General features: G+C 39.8%; 1 protein-coding gene across 5 annotated transcripts in view; it reads right to left on the bottom strand.

Moving 5' to 3' along the window:
• The window catches only part of TENT2 (terminal nucleotidyltransferase 2), a 57,298-nt gene extending 43,052 nt beyond the window's left edge, over nt 1-14,246 (bottom strand). The window contains exons 1-4 of one of the 5 annotated variants that reach the window (XM_089494749.1): nt 14,093-14,242; nt 8,620-8,695; nt 2,589-2,738; nt 2,097-2,213 (exon numbers count right to left, since the gene is read on the bottom strand). In XM_089494749.1, the coding sequence (XP_089350875.1) occupies nt 2,097-2,213; nt 2,589-2,701 (230 nt within the window). In that variant the 5' untranslated portion in view covers nt 2,702-2,738; nt 8,620-8,695; nt 14,093-14,242. The other 4 variants (XM_089494753.1, XM_089494740.1, XM_089494772.1 and 1 more) reach the window with 4 other exon arrangements.
• Between the last annotated feature and the right edge of the window lie 3,964 nt (nt 14,247-18,210).

The following is an 18,210-nucleotide window of genomic DNA, read 5'->3' as shown; positions in this document are numbered from 1 at the left end:
CCCAAGGATAAAGAAAGAGGGAAGATGCTGAAAAACTTATCACAAGTCATTCAAAATGTTGAATCTGTCTGTGTAGATTTAGACTGCACAGACAGTAAAGTGTTTCATCTGGGCAAAAAAGAACCTCTGTTTCATTGGGTAATATTTATACACATATGCAGGTATAATCAACTTGTATTACATGTCTTTCTTTCAACAATCTTCAAAAGTATGGCATGATTTTATACTTTTCAGAACTGCATCATGTATAATGAACAGATAATTTCTACCTATGAGATTTACTTGGGTATAGCATAAAAAGATTTTTTTACATACTGCATTAAAATGATTTTAAAATTTGCTTTTGGGAATAATAAAGTCTTAAGTAAAATTTTGTTTTAAAAAAGAATTTAAGACAAAGATTCCATTGCCCCTTTACCACAAAATAGTCTTCTTTCATTATGGGTTCAGACAGTAATTCCATTTCAGCCTCAATTATTCCCACCCATATTTTTTTCATGAACACTGTCAGATATTATTTTGTTTGAAGTTACACTTATGATTGCCCACAAGAGCTTTAATCTGAAAGTATCTAAAATGTAAATAAGAAAACCACCCAGATCAGTCTTGATCCAGTTGGAATTACATACTACATTATCCAAAGTTTCATGAGCAGTCAGAGACTGAAATGTGGAAATGTCAGTGCCTTCTCTATGTATCTCTATGGTTAGTACAGTGTACAGTGCTACCTCGGGTTACGAAATTAATTCATTCCGCGGCGCCGTTCGTAACCCGATACATTTCGCAACCCGAAAAGGCTTTCCGTTAGCGCTGGAAAGCCGCTAGCCGCGCTTCGCATTTAAATTTCGCGCCAAAATGAATTTCGTAACCCGAAAAATCTTTCGTTACCCGGAACAGTTTTTTCCAATCTAACTTTTTCGTACCCCGGAAATTTCGTAACGCGATCAATTCGTATCCCGGGGTACCACTGTATTTGGTTGGTACAGTGAAGGTAAGAAACAACAAAACAGATGCCAATGACTATGTCCTGGGTGGTTATGGAAAGGGACCAGTCTCTCACTCAAACATGTGTGAAACAGACATTTCAAACATCACCCTTGAAAACACTGGAGTTAGATAACTAGGTGGAAAAGATTCCAAACTTCCCAAATTCTAGCAATAAGCACAGAGGCCTGGGGTCCAGCATATGAATGCCATGGAAAGACGAATTCTGATAATATGCAGAATGCTTCTGAGCCAGTAGAGCATTTGTGATGGCAGAACGGGAAGAGGAGGTAATTGTTGCTTATTCTCTTCCCCCATGACTCATTAAGTAGCCTGAAAATCTATTCCAGACAACCATGCAATCTGCTCCAGAAGATTGGGGAAAAGTGAAGGAAGTGGCCCTGCAGGATGCAGAGGAAGGAGGAAATTGTTGGAAATGGTTTCCCTCCCCTGCCCCAGTTTGTATAGTTTTGTTGGCAAGAGCACTCAGGGTTAATGAGGAACTGGATCTAACCCAATGTCTGATGTTAGCTGTTATGCTAAACAATAATTTAGCAGCATAACAACAACCTACAGTGAGCATCATGCTTGTGTACTGCCTTAACAGCTGTCTTCCTTGAGTGTCTAGGCAATGAGGAATTTGGAAACACTGACTTGCAATTTTTACTAACCTTAGTTTAAAATATTGTCTCAAACGGAAACTGTGACCTAACTGTTAAAACAAACCTGTTCAATAACCCAGACTTACAACTGGCTTGTTTCACAGAAACCAAAATTAAGATTAAGTAATTTGCTAAATTCAAATGGTATGAACAGAAAATTACAAGCAGTCAAGGTAATCTGCAAGCAAAAACCTCCAGATCTGATTTACGACTGTGCTGAAGGAGCATATGGGAGAACAAAACCCTGAGACTTCCTGTAACTTTTCTCATCATGTTAACCTATGGATATTGATTATGGTGCATAAAGCCTGTATTTTAAAAAATTAATGCAGTATATGAATTTTTGACAGCCATGGGATGCTACTTCATTATTAGATTTGTATTTTATTCTAAGAATCATGCCACAACATGACTTAACTTATACATGTATATATTAAAAGAACCACTTACTTTCTGCCTCTGAGTAATGGAGATGCAGCTGATCTATGTACTGGGCAGTCATTCCTATAGGCAAAGGGTGGTGGTGAAACAGGTGGGATGTCTGCAAGATTACCAGTGACCAGAGCTCTAGGAAGATTAAATTGTAGTATCATTATTCATGCAAAGTATTGAAGGTTTTTCAAAATATGAACAGTCAATCAGTTTCTTAAGTAATGGTGTTTTCACATGCACGCCACAATCTTCAATATTTCTTCTATTACTTCATAAACGATTATATAAATTCCTGAAGTTTTCACATAGTGAAAAACAACCTAAAAGCCAATTTAGCCAATAAATTATTTTCTACAACAGTTTATATAATATCAATATTGCAATTAGGCTAAAAAAACAACAACACACATCATCCAATCTTTTAATGACACAAATCATTGAGAACACAAGACACAAGTCATTAAAACCACAAGTCACTCAAGCGTCATGTTCAAGTCTTACTATACTTACGCTGTACTGGGAAACTGCTGGTGAATGCCAACAGGAGATAAGTTCACTGGAACATATCGATGGTGTTCTACAGGAAGGGGTGGAGGCCCAAAGTTGGAAGAATTTGGGTACATGCTCTTCTATGCTGAAAGTAAACATGTATTCTTCTACCTATAGAAAATATTTTAGAAAATCTGAAATTGAGCAAATCAAATACACTGCAAGAATATCAATTTTCTGTATATATTCCTGGGCACAAAAACATGTAAGTTAGTATACCCTAGTTTACAAATAATAATAATAATTAAGAAATCGGAAGACCTTGAGAGAAATTTTAAAGAAATTGGAATTAGGAGAAACATTCCAAAAATGGATTAGAGAAATTTACCAGAATCAAAGAGCTAACATTTTAATTAATGGTGAAAAAACTAAGACAGTCTCAATATTTGGAGGAACTAGACAAGGATGTCCCCTGTCGCCTCTAATCTTTTTGATGGTGATGGAATTATTAATCAGAAAAATTGATAATGAACCTAAGGTGGAAGGAATAAAAATTAAAAAATATACCTATAAAATCAAAGCATACGCCGATGATTTGGTAGTAAACTTGGAAAAATCCGACAAAAAATAGAAATTTTGATGGAAATAATGAAGGAATTTGGAGATATGACAGGGTGTAAAATTAATAGATCAAAATCGGCCTTAATTACCAAAAATATAGATCTAAAGGAAGAAAAGGAGATTCAGGAATTATCTGGGATTGAGGTAAAGAAAAAGGTCAGGTATTTAGGTATCTTTATTACAAAGAAACCAATAGATTTGTTTGAGAATAATGATAATAAAACCTGGAAGGAAATTCAAAACAATTTAATTAAATTGAATAATCTAAAACTTTCACTTTTAGGGAGAATCTCAACAATTAAAATGGCAGTATTACCAAAAATGTTATACTTATTCCAGATGTTACCGATCACTGGTAATAAAAAAAACCTTTTCTGATTTGGCACAAAGAAATCACAAAATTCATTTGGCAAGGGAAAAAACCCAGGGTTAGATTAAAAATTCTCCAAGATGCAAGAAATAGAGGGGGACTAGGTGTACCAGATTTGAGTCTATACTTTGAAGCGTGTGCCCTTGAATGGATAACGGAATGGCTAAAATTAGAGAATAAAAAACTGCTAGAGTTGGAGGGATAAGGAATCAATTTTGGCTTACATGCCTACCTTGCATACGATAAAGATAAGGGAAAGGATAATCAGGTCTTTAATAATCACAGCATAAAGAGAAGTCTCCTAAAAATTTGGAAAAAATATAAGAACAGAATAATTGGGGGGAAAACCTTGTGGTTATCGCCACAGGAGGCGTTTTTTAAAAATACGATGGATAGAGAAAAGAAATGGTGTACATATAAAGACATGATTGAAAAGAAGGCAGGAGTATATAAATCAATAGAACGAGAATGCTTAGAAGACAAAGGATTCAAGCAGGGATGGGTTCAATATAAACAACTGCAAGAGAAAGTAAAGATTGACTTGAACAAACAGGGAATAGCTGAGAATAAGACAATGTTAGAAGAAATCTTGTTTGGGGGAAAAAGAAAAAATGATTAGGACAATATATAGAAAATTGTTGGAAATCCAGATGGAGGATGAAGTGGTAAAAGAGGCTATGATAAAATGGGCTATTGATATTGGACATGCTATTAAATTAGAACAATGGGAGAAAGTCTGGAATAAAGGATTAAAATATACTTTGTCACAGAATCTAAAAGAAAACTGGTATAAATTTTTTACCCATGGTATTTGTCACCAGATAGGATAGCAAAAATGTATAAAAATTCTACAAATAATTGTTGGAATTGTCAGAACTCACCAGGGACTTTCTTCCACTGTTGGGGGAAGTGCGGGGAAGCAGTAAAATTTTGGGAAATGATTAATAATACGATTAATGATATGTTAGATATTAAAATGGATTTAAAACCTGAGATTTTTTTTAATTAGGAATATTGGACGATGAATTGTAAAAAAATATGGGAAAATTCTATTTCACCCGATCACAATAGCTAGAGTAACCTACGCCAAAATTGGAAAAGAGATTTGATACCAACAAAGGAGGATTGGATGTGGAAATTTTATGACATTTTAGAAGCTGACAAATTCACCCAACTGTTGAAAGATAACAGTTTAGAAAACTTTTACAAAGAGTGGGATAAGGTAATAAAATATTTAAAGGAGCAGTGGGGAGAAATAGCGTTTCTGATGTAAGTAAACCAAACTTTGAAATAACTGATATAATGATGTATAATTTTAATAAGACTGGGAGATAAAGATATTCACGACAGTTGAAGACAATGAATGGAGAAATTAGGTAGATGAATGGTTTTTGAACGTGAAGCTTAAATCAGAGGGAAAGACTTAGGAAACTTATTGAAGGTTATAGAATAGCTTCCCAATGAATAATCAATTGGAAGTTTAGTTGTATGTATGAGGTTTTTGTGTTGGTGGGTTTATATCTCTCCCCTTTTCTCATATCTTCCGCCCCTCTCTTCCTAATGGATATGTTATGGACTTAAATAGAGAAAAAACAGAAGAGGTAATGTTATTGAGGGTAAAGCAGGTATGAGAAGGTTAGAGTATGTTATGTGAATGTAATGAAGTGAGAAGAAGGTAAATTGATAAGTTTAAAGGAAAGAGGCAGAGTAGAAAGAGGTTGGGGAGGTAATTCAAGGAAGCAAGTTAAAGTAGGTTGTTGGGAAGAAGATAGAAGAGAAATAGAAGAGAGAGGAGGAAAAAAGGGGAAGAGGAGGAGCGGAACAAGGGGAAAAAACAAGGTTTTTAGCAATAAGAAGTAGTGAAAGAAGATTGAAAGGGGTTAAGAAATAGAAACTAATAAGAGAAAATGTGTTTTTAATGGTATTTAGGATTTTCAAAGGTGGGGGGAACTTTGTATAAATTGGATAAAGCCGGATATGTATGGGAATTTTTTTTATGTATTGTTATTTTGTTTGTATATTTGGTTGATGTGCTGTGTTTTGTTTATTCTCTAATAAAATTTATCAAATATTAAAATAATAATAATAATAATTAAGAAAACTTTTTTAAACTTGCTGTTAATAATAAAAATAAAATAATAATAAATCTTTATTTATATCCTGCCTCTCTGTCAATACAATTGAGGCGGCTTACAAGTTAAAAATTAAATACAGAATCCCATGTCCCAATATCCCACGCCAGGCCTAAAACATCAATTAAACAGTTAACAATTTAAAATCATACATTAAAATAAACAAATTGAGCAAATGGGCTATAGTGAATTCAGAGGGGTGGTGTTCAGATTGGTGGCCGGGTTTTCTGTTCAGGAAAGGCCTGCTGGAAGTGATCTGTCTAATCTGGTAATGTGACGGATCTCCTCCAGCAGGCTGTTCCATAATTTGTTACTGCCCATTCAAAGGCCATCTGTATTTTCCTGGAAATTGCATTCTTATTAAACAGTAAGAACTGGATAGTATTCACAATATTACACAATCCAAAAATAATAATTCCAGTAGAATGTTAAATCTTTAGGTGTCCATTACCAATAGAATGTCATCTTAATTTCAATAGAAGATTATGTTCTTAGGAAGCCATTATCTGTTTTCTTCTATAAACAACTTAGGCCCCATACAGACAGGCCAAAATAAAGCTGATTCACGTCACTTTGGAGGTATGCTGTTTAAATGATGCATGCTTCCTAAGAGTCAGGAAGCTGTGCCAAAGCTGTGCTCTGGTCCTTAGGACTGGATCATGGCTTTCGTGTGGCTTCCGGACTCTTAGGACGCATGCATCAATTAAACAGCATATCTCCAAAGTGACCGAAGCAGCTTTATTTTGGCCTGTCTGTATGGGGCCTTAGTAAATTTTGAAGACTAATGCCAAAAACATATAGCCCTAAAGGGGCAGCATTATGCCGCCCCTTTGTGTGTTGGATTGGGGCCACAGCAGCCATATGCTGCAACCCTGATCTGGCAATTTCCCAGTGCAAAAAGGAGTGGCAGAAAGCTGCTTCTTTTTACACTAGGGAAAGGGTTCCTTTGCCACTGCTATGGCATTTTTTCAGTGTTTCCTTGGAGTGCTGTGTCTAAATGCCACGTCACCAAAATGCTGCCCACCATCTGCTTGAGTATGCGGCATGATGCTGGCTTGGGGGCGGAGTCAGGGCATGTGGCTGCTATACCCCCATGCCACCCTGAAGCCAGCCCTTTTTGCCAATCTGTACTGGCAGTGAGACAAACATGCCAAATTTTTGTCATGTAATTTTTAATGATCTTTAAAATTTAAACCCTAATAGCAGAATGGTTTCAAGGGTCAATATCATACAACTTTGGGAACTGAAGTGGTTGCTGAAGATAAACACCAAGACACTCCTTGGAAGGAAGAACTAGGAAAGTTTAAATGTTCCTTCAAGAGCCAGTGTGGTGAAGTGATCTAAGTTTTGGACTATGACTCTGGAGACCAGAGTTCAAATCCCTGCTTGGCCATGGAAATCTATTGGGTGATCTTGAACAAATCACACTTTCAAAGGAAGGAACAGGCAAGCTCCTTCTCAACAAATTTTGCCAAGAAAATCTGTGACGGTTGCCTTAGAGTTGACATTACTAAGGCACACAACAAACATCCCTTCTCTGCTCACTGAATCTGCTGCATGGTGGGGGAAATCCCTATATGGACATCACTGCAGGTGATCCTGATGGGCACTGTTCCTTTATCAGCACTTATGAACCTAAAATGTTCCTAATAAACAAATAATAAATAAAATAATAAAACTTTTATTTGTATCCCGCTTTTCTGTGACGAGACAATCAAAGCGGCTCACAACACATTAAAATCCACATTTACAAAATTATGTCCCAAATTCCCCCCCTTAAAACAGGATTAAACATGTTAGTTAAACTATCTATTAAAAACACAATAAAAATACAATGAGGACAGAACGGTGGGCTAATACATGATGTGGGGGGCAATCATTCTGTGGCCGGGCACTTTTATTGCTGAGGGAAGGTGGTTACTGTAGCTTCCTTTCCTGAACAGGGATGTCAATGGGACAAGCAGTGCATGTGCATATCACAGAGACCATAAAACCTATTTCCAGCAGTCACATACTGTCCACAGAGTGTGTGCTAATTTTACAGAATTGAGTCTGCTGGAATATCTCAATTTAGTAAATTTAAAGAAATCCAAAGAAAACTCTAATTTGACAATAATATTCATTCCTTTAAAGATCTTCATTCTCAAAATGTACTTTGCAGATATATAACCAGATAGCAGCATTTCCTTCCAGTGTACAGAACATATGAAGAGCCCTGCTGGATCAGACCCAGAAACTACACAGTCTATATTGTGTTGGAAACAAGATGCCAGAATAACAGTAAAAGAAGCCCACCAGCAACGGTCTCCCCTCCAAATACACTTTAGTTATTAAATTTAAAAAGCACAAAAAGACCTAATTTTAAAATGAATTTGTCTAATCTTAAAGCCACCTAAATTGATGATTATTTCCTTTCAGGATCATAAATCTGATAAACCACTTTTAATCTACTGCCTTTCAGTTTAACACAATGGTTCCCAACCTTTCTAATGCCGTGACCCTTTAATACAGTTCCTCATGTTGTGGCGACTCCCAACCATACAATTATTTTCATTGCTACATGCAAATATGTGTTTTCCGATGGTCCACGGGTTGGGAACCACTGGTTTAACAGGATGAGATTTTTTTTAAAAAAAATTGTCCACAACACTTATAGTTTTATAAACCTCTATAAAAGGCGTAGAAATTCTGGCACCCTTCAGATATTACTATGTCCCCCATCACCCCTCAGCAATTAGCCATGCTAGTTGAGATTTAAGAGTACAGTTGGCCCTCAGTTTTCGCAGGAGATCTGTTCCAGGAACCCCCCCCCCAAAAAAAAAAAACACACACACACACACAAACCAGAGGCTCACACATATCCAAGCCCCATAGACTTGAATGGGGCATGTGTCACAGGGGCCGCCCCATTGGAAATAATGAAGGTCACCCCTCCGTGAGTATTCAAGGTTGTGGATCCCAGATCTGCGAATTAAGATGGGCGACTGTATTTTCATTCCTAGACTCTGAAAGGAGGAGGATAAATAAAAAAAATTATCAGTTCTGCCTGGCTGCAGATAAATGGCCATGATATACTAGACTTTGGCCAATACAAATTAAAAATGCTTGCTAACTTAACTAATAACTGAGCATCCCTTATTCCAGATTGTTTATTAGTTCCAGCATAAATTCTTCCTTAACTGAATAGCAATAGATTAAAGGTGGTTTATCAGACTTCTTCCTTTCACTGTAAAAAGTTGCAGTTCATTCCTACTCTTTTTTCTATTGTTCAACTAGGTAATGATTCTTTAAGGGGAGTTTTCTCTTTTTTTGCAACTCAGCTGCCTTTCAAGATGAATAAAGGTTTTTCTGATCATCCACATTCACATGCTTGTTGACACTCTCCAAAAGCTTCAAAAGGCTGTTGAAGCAGTAGTTCGCTTTGGGAGGTATGCCTTCATTCAGTAAGACCTGCCCTGTACATTTACTAATTATAGTTTTAATAATGTTTTCCAACTGTTTGCAGATGACAGACATCAGGACAATGATTCTGCAATTTTCCAAGTCTTATCATCATGAAAAGGATGTATCACCATATTTGGCAAACAGAGCTGTATACCGTATTCCCGTTTCTCAAGGAGAATGTTATAGAGTTGGAAAAGGGTAACAATATGATGAGGGGATTAAAGGGCCTTTTAAACTGCAAAAAAATAGTCAAGGGGGAGCAGGACATTGATAACGAATAAAGCTATCAATGGCCCCATACAGACAGGCCAAAATAAAGCTGCTTTGAGTCACTTTGGAGGTATGCTGTTTAAATGAGTCCTAAAGACTCGAGCGCAGCTTTGGAATAGCTTCCGGACTCTTAGGACGCATGCATCATTTAAACAGCATACCTCCAAAGTGACTCAAAGCAGCTTTATTTTGGCCTGTCTGTATGGGGCCAGAGGTACCATTCCCGAGACCTTCTCTCACTGTGAGCTCCCAGCAACTGACTGAGCAACACGCTGCCAATGATTTTAGAAGTAACATGTGTCCATCGTGTCCCGCTTGTAGGTTTTCAAAAACAAACAATTGGCTATTGTGGAATACAGGATGCAGAATCATATAGGCCTATAGTCTGATAAAACCTGTTCTTACTATATTCCTCCCAAGTCCTTTTTTAGCCCAGCCCACACCTAACACTGTTGTTGAATGCAGTCACTGACTTAGAGGGAAGATGGAGGCCCACTACTTCTGTTGTTCCCATGTTCCCTGGAGAGAAGAAGTGGTTTTTCACATGAAGATTGTTTTGCAGAAAGGAGCAGAAAGCTATTATTGCTTACTCTGTAAAATGCCAGTGGAAGAAACCAGCCAGCCTTTCCTTCCCACAAGCACTCTGTACCAAAAAAGGGCTGTCTTGAAAGGGGCTGTCTTTTTCTCTTCTAAGATTTTGCTCTGATTGAGGTTTTATCAGCACTGAGGAACTACAGAAGGGCAGAAGCCACCTTGTTTCTTCCCCCTTCTTTATAAAGGAGACATGTTGCTCCCTTGAGCTGCAGCAGTGTCAGCTGTGTCTCATTACTGTTTCTTGAAATAACTCCATAAGGAAAGAGACAAAACAGTAAAGGAAGAGTCAGTTCCTCATACAAAAATGACAGCCAAGCTTTACTACTGTTTCTTGGAAAAAGAAGAAAAAGGAAAGAAACAAAACATTACTTCCCTCCTTCCAGCCAGCTTTTGCATAAAGCAGCAAGATGCCTGGCTCTTTCTTGCGGCTTACAGCACAGAACCCTCTTCTTCCATCCTTTCTGCTATATGCAGATTAAAAGAAGTAGTCATACCCCATCCTCTCTCTTTCTTTCACAGAAAAGAAAAAGTGCATGGCTTTCTCTCCCAGTGAGGCCATACTAGAGCAACAACATTTACAAACCAGCTTTGTTTTCCAGTGAAAAGACAGTTTAATACAATTTGACCTTTAGATGGAAGCACAGTTTTGTTCCTCAGAGGAGCATCCCAACGTAACTGGTATCCTGCATGCTCACCATAGCTATCCCATCTTTTAAAATGTTATATTAGCATATAAGCATGCATAAACTGTGAGGTTTCTCTTCAAATGGCCCTAGCTATCATTTGTGCATGTCCATTGGCAAGGTCTACTCCATACCACACTCTACACCAACAACTATAAGGCACAAGCATTTCCAGAACAAAATACTCTGTCCAGATTTTTAAAAAGAGAAAGAGAGAACTAGCAACTCAAAACAAGCTACCTACTATCCATCCATGGTGATGAACAAGCTCTTTCACAGAGATGTGCCCACCTAAGACATGATGTCTTCACAACCCAGCTGACACACCTGGACTGAAGAATAACCAAACAACCCAGCAGTGCTGTATCTTTTTGTGTTGCCAATGGAGTTTAAATGTTACGTATTTCCCGGACATTAAGACTATTCATTTTCCAGAGCTACATGGCCAAAAGGGAGGAATGGCTTATGCCTACATGGCTATCCTTCCATGCCATCTTTACTGAGAACAACAATAACAGCTGGACAAACTGTAGCCCTGTGGCTCTAACACTGTCACATTCTTGTTTCTTCTGTATGATTTTTAACACCTTTGCCTGATGAAAGAGCCAATGGAGCTTTGAAAGCTTGCATCATGTATTTTGTGGCCAATAAAGGTACTGCTGTTTTGTTGATTTTAGATGTTATTTTACTTTGTTGTATGGTCAACACACGGCTACCCCTGGATATTTAAGCCAGCAGTGTGTCCAAGATATTTCTCCACCACAGCTTGAAAGAAAGCAAAACTTTCAACAACAACCAACTCCCCCCCACACAAATCTCACAGATGATCCCGTTATTCCTGATACAAACAATCCAGAGAAAAAGGATTGCTACCTGCTAATTTCCATTGGCTGCTGTCATTGTAAGCCATGTCTGGAGCCCCCTGAGGACCACAAAGTCACCCACTGTGCATTGTTATTACAGTGCGTCTGCATCATACGCGGGTACGCTTTACACAGCTTTCAGCATACACTGAAAGCCATGTGGGGAGGAAGGGGTGGCGTGACCCATAGGGATGAATGGGCTGCGTGTCGCCACGTGCACGACCCCCAGTCATTTAAATGGGGCTCAAGTGTAGGCGTTGTTTTACACGCGGGAGTCCGGAACGGATCCCTGCGTAAAGAAAAGGCGCGTTGTATTATAATTGTTTTAATTTGGTGTTGTTAACTGCCTTCAAGTTGACCCTGACTCATGGTAACTCTGTGGACGAGAACTCTCCAAGCCCCGCTATCCTCCACTGCTCTGCTCAGGTCATGCAGAATCAGGCCCATGGCCTCCCTCATTGAGTCTGTTCATCTGGCATGCAATCTTCCTCACTTTCTACTGTCTTCTACCTTTCCTAGCATTATTGTCTTTTCTAGTGAGTCATGCCTTCTCAAGATGTGGCCAAAGTACGACAGCCTCAGTTCTGATCATCTTTTAAGACGTACTCATCTTATTTGGAGTTACAGTGGCATTAATAGTTTGAGAGTTGGCCTACAACTCTGGAGACCAGAGTTCAATTCCCCGCTTGGCCACAAACCCTACTGGACGACCCTGGACAGGTCACACTCTCTCAGCCTCAGGGGGAGACAATGGCAAACCTCTCTGAACAAATTTTGCCAGAAAAACCTGATGGGGTTTCCATACATCGGAAACGACTTGAAGGCACACAATACACACACATATTACTTGTCCTTTTAAATCAATATGCTTTAACTCATGTGCGTGTTTGAACTGGCGTCATGTATTTATTAATGGTTGTCATTCCCTGCCTTGATCCATGAGGACAAGCAGGTAAGAAATTGTCTAGCTATCGTCCGATTTCCCCTCTTCCCTTTCTTTCTAAGGTCTTGAAACGGGTTGTTTATTCTCACTGTCTCGAGTTTCTTGAAGCCAACTCCATTCTTGATCCCCTTCAGTCTGGTTTCTGCCCAAGGCATTCTACAGAGACAGCTCTCAGTAAGATCTCGAATGACCTTTTACGGGCCAAGGCTAATGGCCTTTACTCTGTTCTCATCCTTCTTGATCTGTCTGCTGCCTTTGACACCGTTGATCACTGTCTTCTAGTTGATACACTTTCTGACCTTGGGTTCTCAGACTCTGTTCTTGACTGGTTTAGATCTTATCTGTCAGGCTGATCTTTCTCCTCACTTTCCCACTAGGGCCCGCCGCTCTGGCAGTCAAGGTCTGCTGTCCCAGCCCAGGATTTCCTCTGCCCCATCTCGGATTCGCCCCTTTTCACTCGCTGCCCCTCACTCCTGGAACCTTCTTCCCCCGCGAACAAGAGCCATCACTTCTTTAACCAGCTTCAAAATGGAGTTGAAGACCGTCCTGTTCAGAGAAGCGTTCCCAGGCCTTGCATTGTTATATATTCTTAATATTAATATTATTATAAATGGTTGTTGTTGTGTGCTTTATAAGTTGTTTCTGACTTATGGCGACCTTATCGTGGGGCTTTCTTGGCCATCTTCTGAAGCTGACTTGCCCAGTGGGTTTCCATGGTTGAGAGGGGATTCAAACAGGACTCCAGCTATGATTAGCATTATTTCCACTATATTCCATGTTTTCATCATTTTGTAAAATGTAACTGCAAAGCAGGCAAAATTAATAAGTGGATTCAAATACACATCTAAACACTAAGTGTAGAGAGATCTTGTAGCCCCTTTGAGGCTTACTGAAAGAAAGGAATTGGCAGCATGAGCTTTCCTAGACTTCAGTCTACTTCCTCAGATGCATTTGGAAGGAGGCTGAAGTCTACAAAAGCTCATGCCGCCAATTCCTTTCTTTCAGTTAAGTCTCAAAGATGCTACTGGATCTCTCTACATACTGATTCCACAGACTAACACGGCTATATCTTCGAAATCCTGATGCTATGAACAACGATACTGGTCCAAAACACACTGCAGAAATAATCCAGTCTGAGCCTGCTTTAAGGCTCAATGCTGGGAATCCTGGGAACTGTAGTTTGTTGAGACATTTAGCCTTCTCTGGTGCCACAACAAATTAGAGTTCCCAGGATTCCCTAGCGCCGAGCCAGGGCAGTTGAAGCAGTCTCAAGATGGATTGTTCCTGAGTCTGTTTTGGGCCTCGGTCTCCGGAGTGACAGGCCAGCACTCAAAGCACCACTCCACCCCGGATCCCACTGTCACGTTGGTACCCAGACTTTGGCCCCCAGATAATTTTGGACTTCAACTCCCATAATTCCTGACCGTTGGCCTCGTTGGCTGAGGCTCCTGGGACCTGAAGTCCAAAACAAATGGAGAACCGAAGGTGGCGAACCGCTGCAGTTTTATCATAATCATAACCAGCGAAGGCGGCCACTGGGCTGTCAGCTCCTCCTCCCCCTTGGCCAGGAGCCCCCTTCCCCTTCCCCTTCTTCCGCCAACTTACCCCGGGAGAAAAGCAGCTGAGACCGGGCCCGAGCCCCAGCGCCTCCCTTAACCCCCGCAGCCTCCTCTGTTTCCCTCCCCTACCTCTCTGGAGGGAAGGAACCGGAACTGCTTGCATCTCTATCGTTAAAGTTCGTTCTCTCCTTCTCTCTGACCCAGATGCGGAACCAGCGGGCCGGAAGTGACGCAATCCTGGGGGGAGAAGATGGCTTCTGTCTCCCGCTAACCTTATGGTCTTAGCGAAACGTCCTCCCGCGCATGCGCATTAGCTAGCGTTCTTCACCAGTCGCCATCTTAGGCCCTGCCTTCATGCTCACTAGATTACAGCGCTGCACTCTTACGGTGCTGTTGTCCCACTTTTAACTGCTCTGGGCTGCCTCCTCCTCCTCCTGCATTCTGGGATTTGTAGTTTAAGGAGGAAGAGGTATTTAAGAATTCTCCAGCCAGAGAGCTCTTCTTAAGCCTCACTTGGACTGCAAGCCCCAAAATGCAACAGGAGGCAGCCAGAGCAGTCAAAGTGGAACAGCAGCACTAATAATAATAGTAGTAGTGGTAGTAGTAGTAAACTAAATAATAATAATAATAATAATAATAATAAATATTATTATTTTATTGCTGCTATTCCACTTTTACTGCTCTGGCTGCCTCCTGTTGCATTATTATTATTTATTGATATCCCACCTCTCCAGTTGGATTGCGGCGGCTGACAGCATTAAAACAGCATTTAAAATACATTAAAATACAAAATAATAATATCATTTTAAAAAACCTATAACACAAAGACTCACCTGCCCTCAAATTTAAAATTCAAGACAAATAATAATAAACAAAATCAAGCAGATGGGCAGTTGATGGAGCACTACACTTGTCCCTCCATATTTGCTAGGGTTAGGGGCACAAGACCCCCATGAATATGGAAAAACCCCAAATAACAAAAATACTATATTTTTTTCCTCAGAGGACACCTCTAGGACTCTCTAGGTCCTCCAGTGCAACTCTGTGGTCAACATCCAACAGACACTGACCATAGAACTGCACTGGAGGAGCTACAAAGGCCTAGTAGAGTACTGCAACTTTTAGTTAAAGTGGACCATAGAGTTGCCCTGGAGGACTTAGATATTCCTAGAGAACATATGAATCAAATCCGCAAATATCAAAGCCACAAATATGGAGGGATGAGTGTATAAGAATGTAGTGCGGTAATGTGGCAAGAGAGTAGCAGTTTACGCTGAGAGGGGCATAATTTGGTGGGGATTTTTCTAAGGGATGGGAATCGATGTTGCCTTCAAGAAATAGTGCTTAAATAAATAAATAAATAAAATATCAGTTGGTTTGTTGCATTTTTTTCACATACACAAAATAAAAAAAAATAAAACACTTGATGGTACTGGTTGTTTTTGTTGTTAACTGCCTTCAAATGGACTTAGGCCCTGTGAACGAGAGGCCTCTAAGGACCAAAACACACTGCAGAAGTAATCCAGTTTGAGACGCTTTAACTGCCCTGGCTCAGTGCTAGAGAATCCTAGGAACAGTAGTTTGTTGTGGCACCACAACTATCTCTGATAGAGAAGGTTACATGTCTCACAAAAACTACAGTTCCCAGGATTCCCTAGCACTGAGCCAGGGCAGTTAAAACGGTCTCAAACTGGATTATTTCTGCAGCGTGTTTTGGACTGAAGTCGCCCTAACCTCAACCACTCTGCTCAGCTCCTGCAGACTCATGGCCCTGTTTTCCTTGATGGAGGCTATCCACCTGGAGTGTGGTATTCCCAGGGTGACCAGATGTCCTCATTGCAAAGGAGGGTGGGTGGCTTCAAAATGGAGGGCGTTTGAGAAACAACGGAAGACGCTACCAAACAAAAGCTAAAAAAACATACAAATGTAAATTCATGCTTTTTAGTTATGCTCAAAATGGAGGACATTTTGACTTTACTCCAAACAGAAGATTGAAATGGAGGGCATGTCCTAGAAAAGGAGGATGCCTGGTCATCCTGGGCCTTCCTCTTTTCTTACTGCCCTCCACTTTGCCAAGTACATATTATAATCACTTTTAGTGAGTCCTTTCTTCACGTGATATGGCCAAAATACGACAACCTCAGTTTAGTCATTTTGTAGGCAGCTCTTATAGCACTTTTGAGACTAACTGAAAGAAATAAATTGTTAGCATGAGCTTTTGTAGACGTCAGTCTGCATCTTAGGAAGGAGACTGAAGCCTAGGAAAGCTCATGGTGCCAACCTTTTTCTTTCAGTGAGTCTGAAAGGTGCTACAAGATCTCTCTACATACTGATTCTACAGACTAACACAGCTATATCTTTGAATTCAGTTTAGTCATTTTTGCTTCCAGGGAGAGTTTGGGCCTGATCTGCTCTAGAACCCATCCATTGGTCTTTTGGGTTGTCCACGGTATTCTCAGCACTCTTCTCCAGCACCAGATCTCAAATTAGATGGTTTCTTCTTATCAGCTTTCTTCACTATCCAGCTCTCACAAACATACATAGAAGTGTGAATCCTAACTTTAGCAGTGATGTAGACTTGAGTTGATTGACTCAGGCTTAAGTTGGACTCAAATCACTTCAATGAGTTGACTTGATTTGGTAAAAATGACATGCTGATGCAACTTGACTTGAGAATTTTTAGGGACTGACTTGTTGGGGTCATTTGCTTTGAGCAGCAGGCAAGATCTGTCCCCAAAGTGCAGCATACATTTTTCAGAAAGGACTTGAACTGGATCCTTCTAAAGTTTTTGAAAAGCTTAAGAAGGCTCTGCTGATGTGCAGAAGGAACAGGTGGCTGAGCAAACCTCACCTAATGCCCATTGCCTAATGCCTATGAGAAACACACCTCACATTTTTTCTGTTAAAAGTTGGCTCCCAAACTTGAGATTCATCTTGAGAGTTGACATGAAAGTATCTTCCAAGGACTTGAAACATAACTTGAGGCTTGGAGGTAGAGACTTGACTTGAGACTTGGAGTAAAAGACTGGAATACACTGAACTTTAGTATTGAATGAAATATCTTTACACTTCAGGATCTTGTCTAGTTCCTTCGTAGTTGCCTTTCCAAGTCTTAGTCTTCTTCTCATTTCTTGACTACAGTCTCTGCCCTGATCTGTACATAACTTTAAATTTCTCTACATAGCTTGGTTCAGCTGTAAACCTGCTCTTGTGTTTTTTGCCCTGACTTTCTCCAATAATTTTTCTATACCTCTAATATTTTCTGCTCGTATCATGGTGTCACCTGCATATCTTAGATTGTTGATGTTCCTTTGTCCAATTTTCATGCCTTCCTCCTCTGAGTCCAGTCCTGCTTTTTGTATCCGGGCAAGATACAAGGTGTTGGTTGTAACCATTAAAGCCCTACATGGCTTGGGTCCATACTACATGAGGGACCACCTCCTTCCATATAATCCACCCCGCATACTGTGGGCCTCTGGGAAGAATCTGCTACAACCTAAGAAGACTAGGTTGTCTGTGGTGACCCAGAGCACCTTTTCCTCTGCTGCTCCCAGGCTCTGGAATGACCTGCAGGACGAGATCCATCATCTTACCACCTTGGAAGCCTTTAAAAAAGGCAATCAAGACGGATCTCTTCTGGCATGCCTTCCCAGATCAGCCTCCTTGACCTGCCTCTCCCTGCTACTACTACTACTATTACTGTTGCTGTTATTTCTACTGCTCCTAATATTGATATTTACATTGGTACCAATATCACCATCCCTGTCCCCTCTCTCCTATAGGATAACCTCTTCTGCACAATTCACCCACAAGTTTTTTCTTTTCTTTTTTATTATACTTGTATTGGCATGTTTTATACTTTCTGCTGTTTAATCCTATTTTATGGCTTGAACTTATGCTTTTACAATTGGGGGGAGGGCTGGGTTTTTTGGATCTGTCTTTTTGTACTTTTAATTGTATGCTGTGTCATTTTACTCTTGTAATCCACTTTGATTCCCTGTGAAAAGTAAAATATAAATTATTATTATTATTATTATTATTATTATTATTATTATTATTATGTTTTTGGCACAAAGGTTAAATAGACAGGGTTTAAACCTAATGGTATAGGTATCCCTTAGAAAGCTGATAGAAGAGTGACTGATAGTAATAGCAATAACAATT

The sequence above is a fragment of the Sceloporus occidentalis genome, unplaced genomic scaffold (genome assembly GCF_023333645.1).
Source record: "Sceloporus occidentalis isolate IW3139 unplaced genomic scaffold, rSceOcc1.0.p SCAF_1, whole genome shotgun sequence".
NCBI lineage: Eukaryota > Metazoa > Chordata > Lepidosauria > Squamata > Phrynosomatidae > Sceloporus > Sceloporus occidentalis.
The sequence above is the reverse complement of the archived record's forward strand: the minus strand, read 5'-3'. Positions and strand labels throughout refer to the sequence as shown.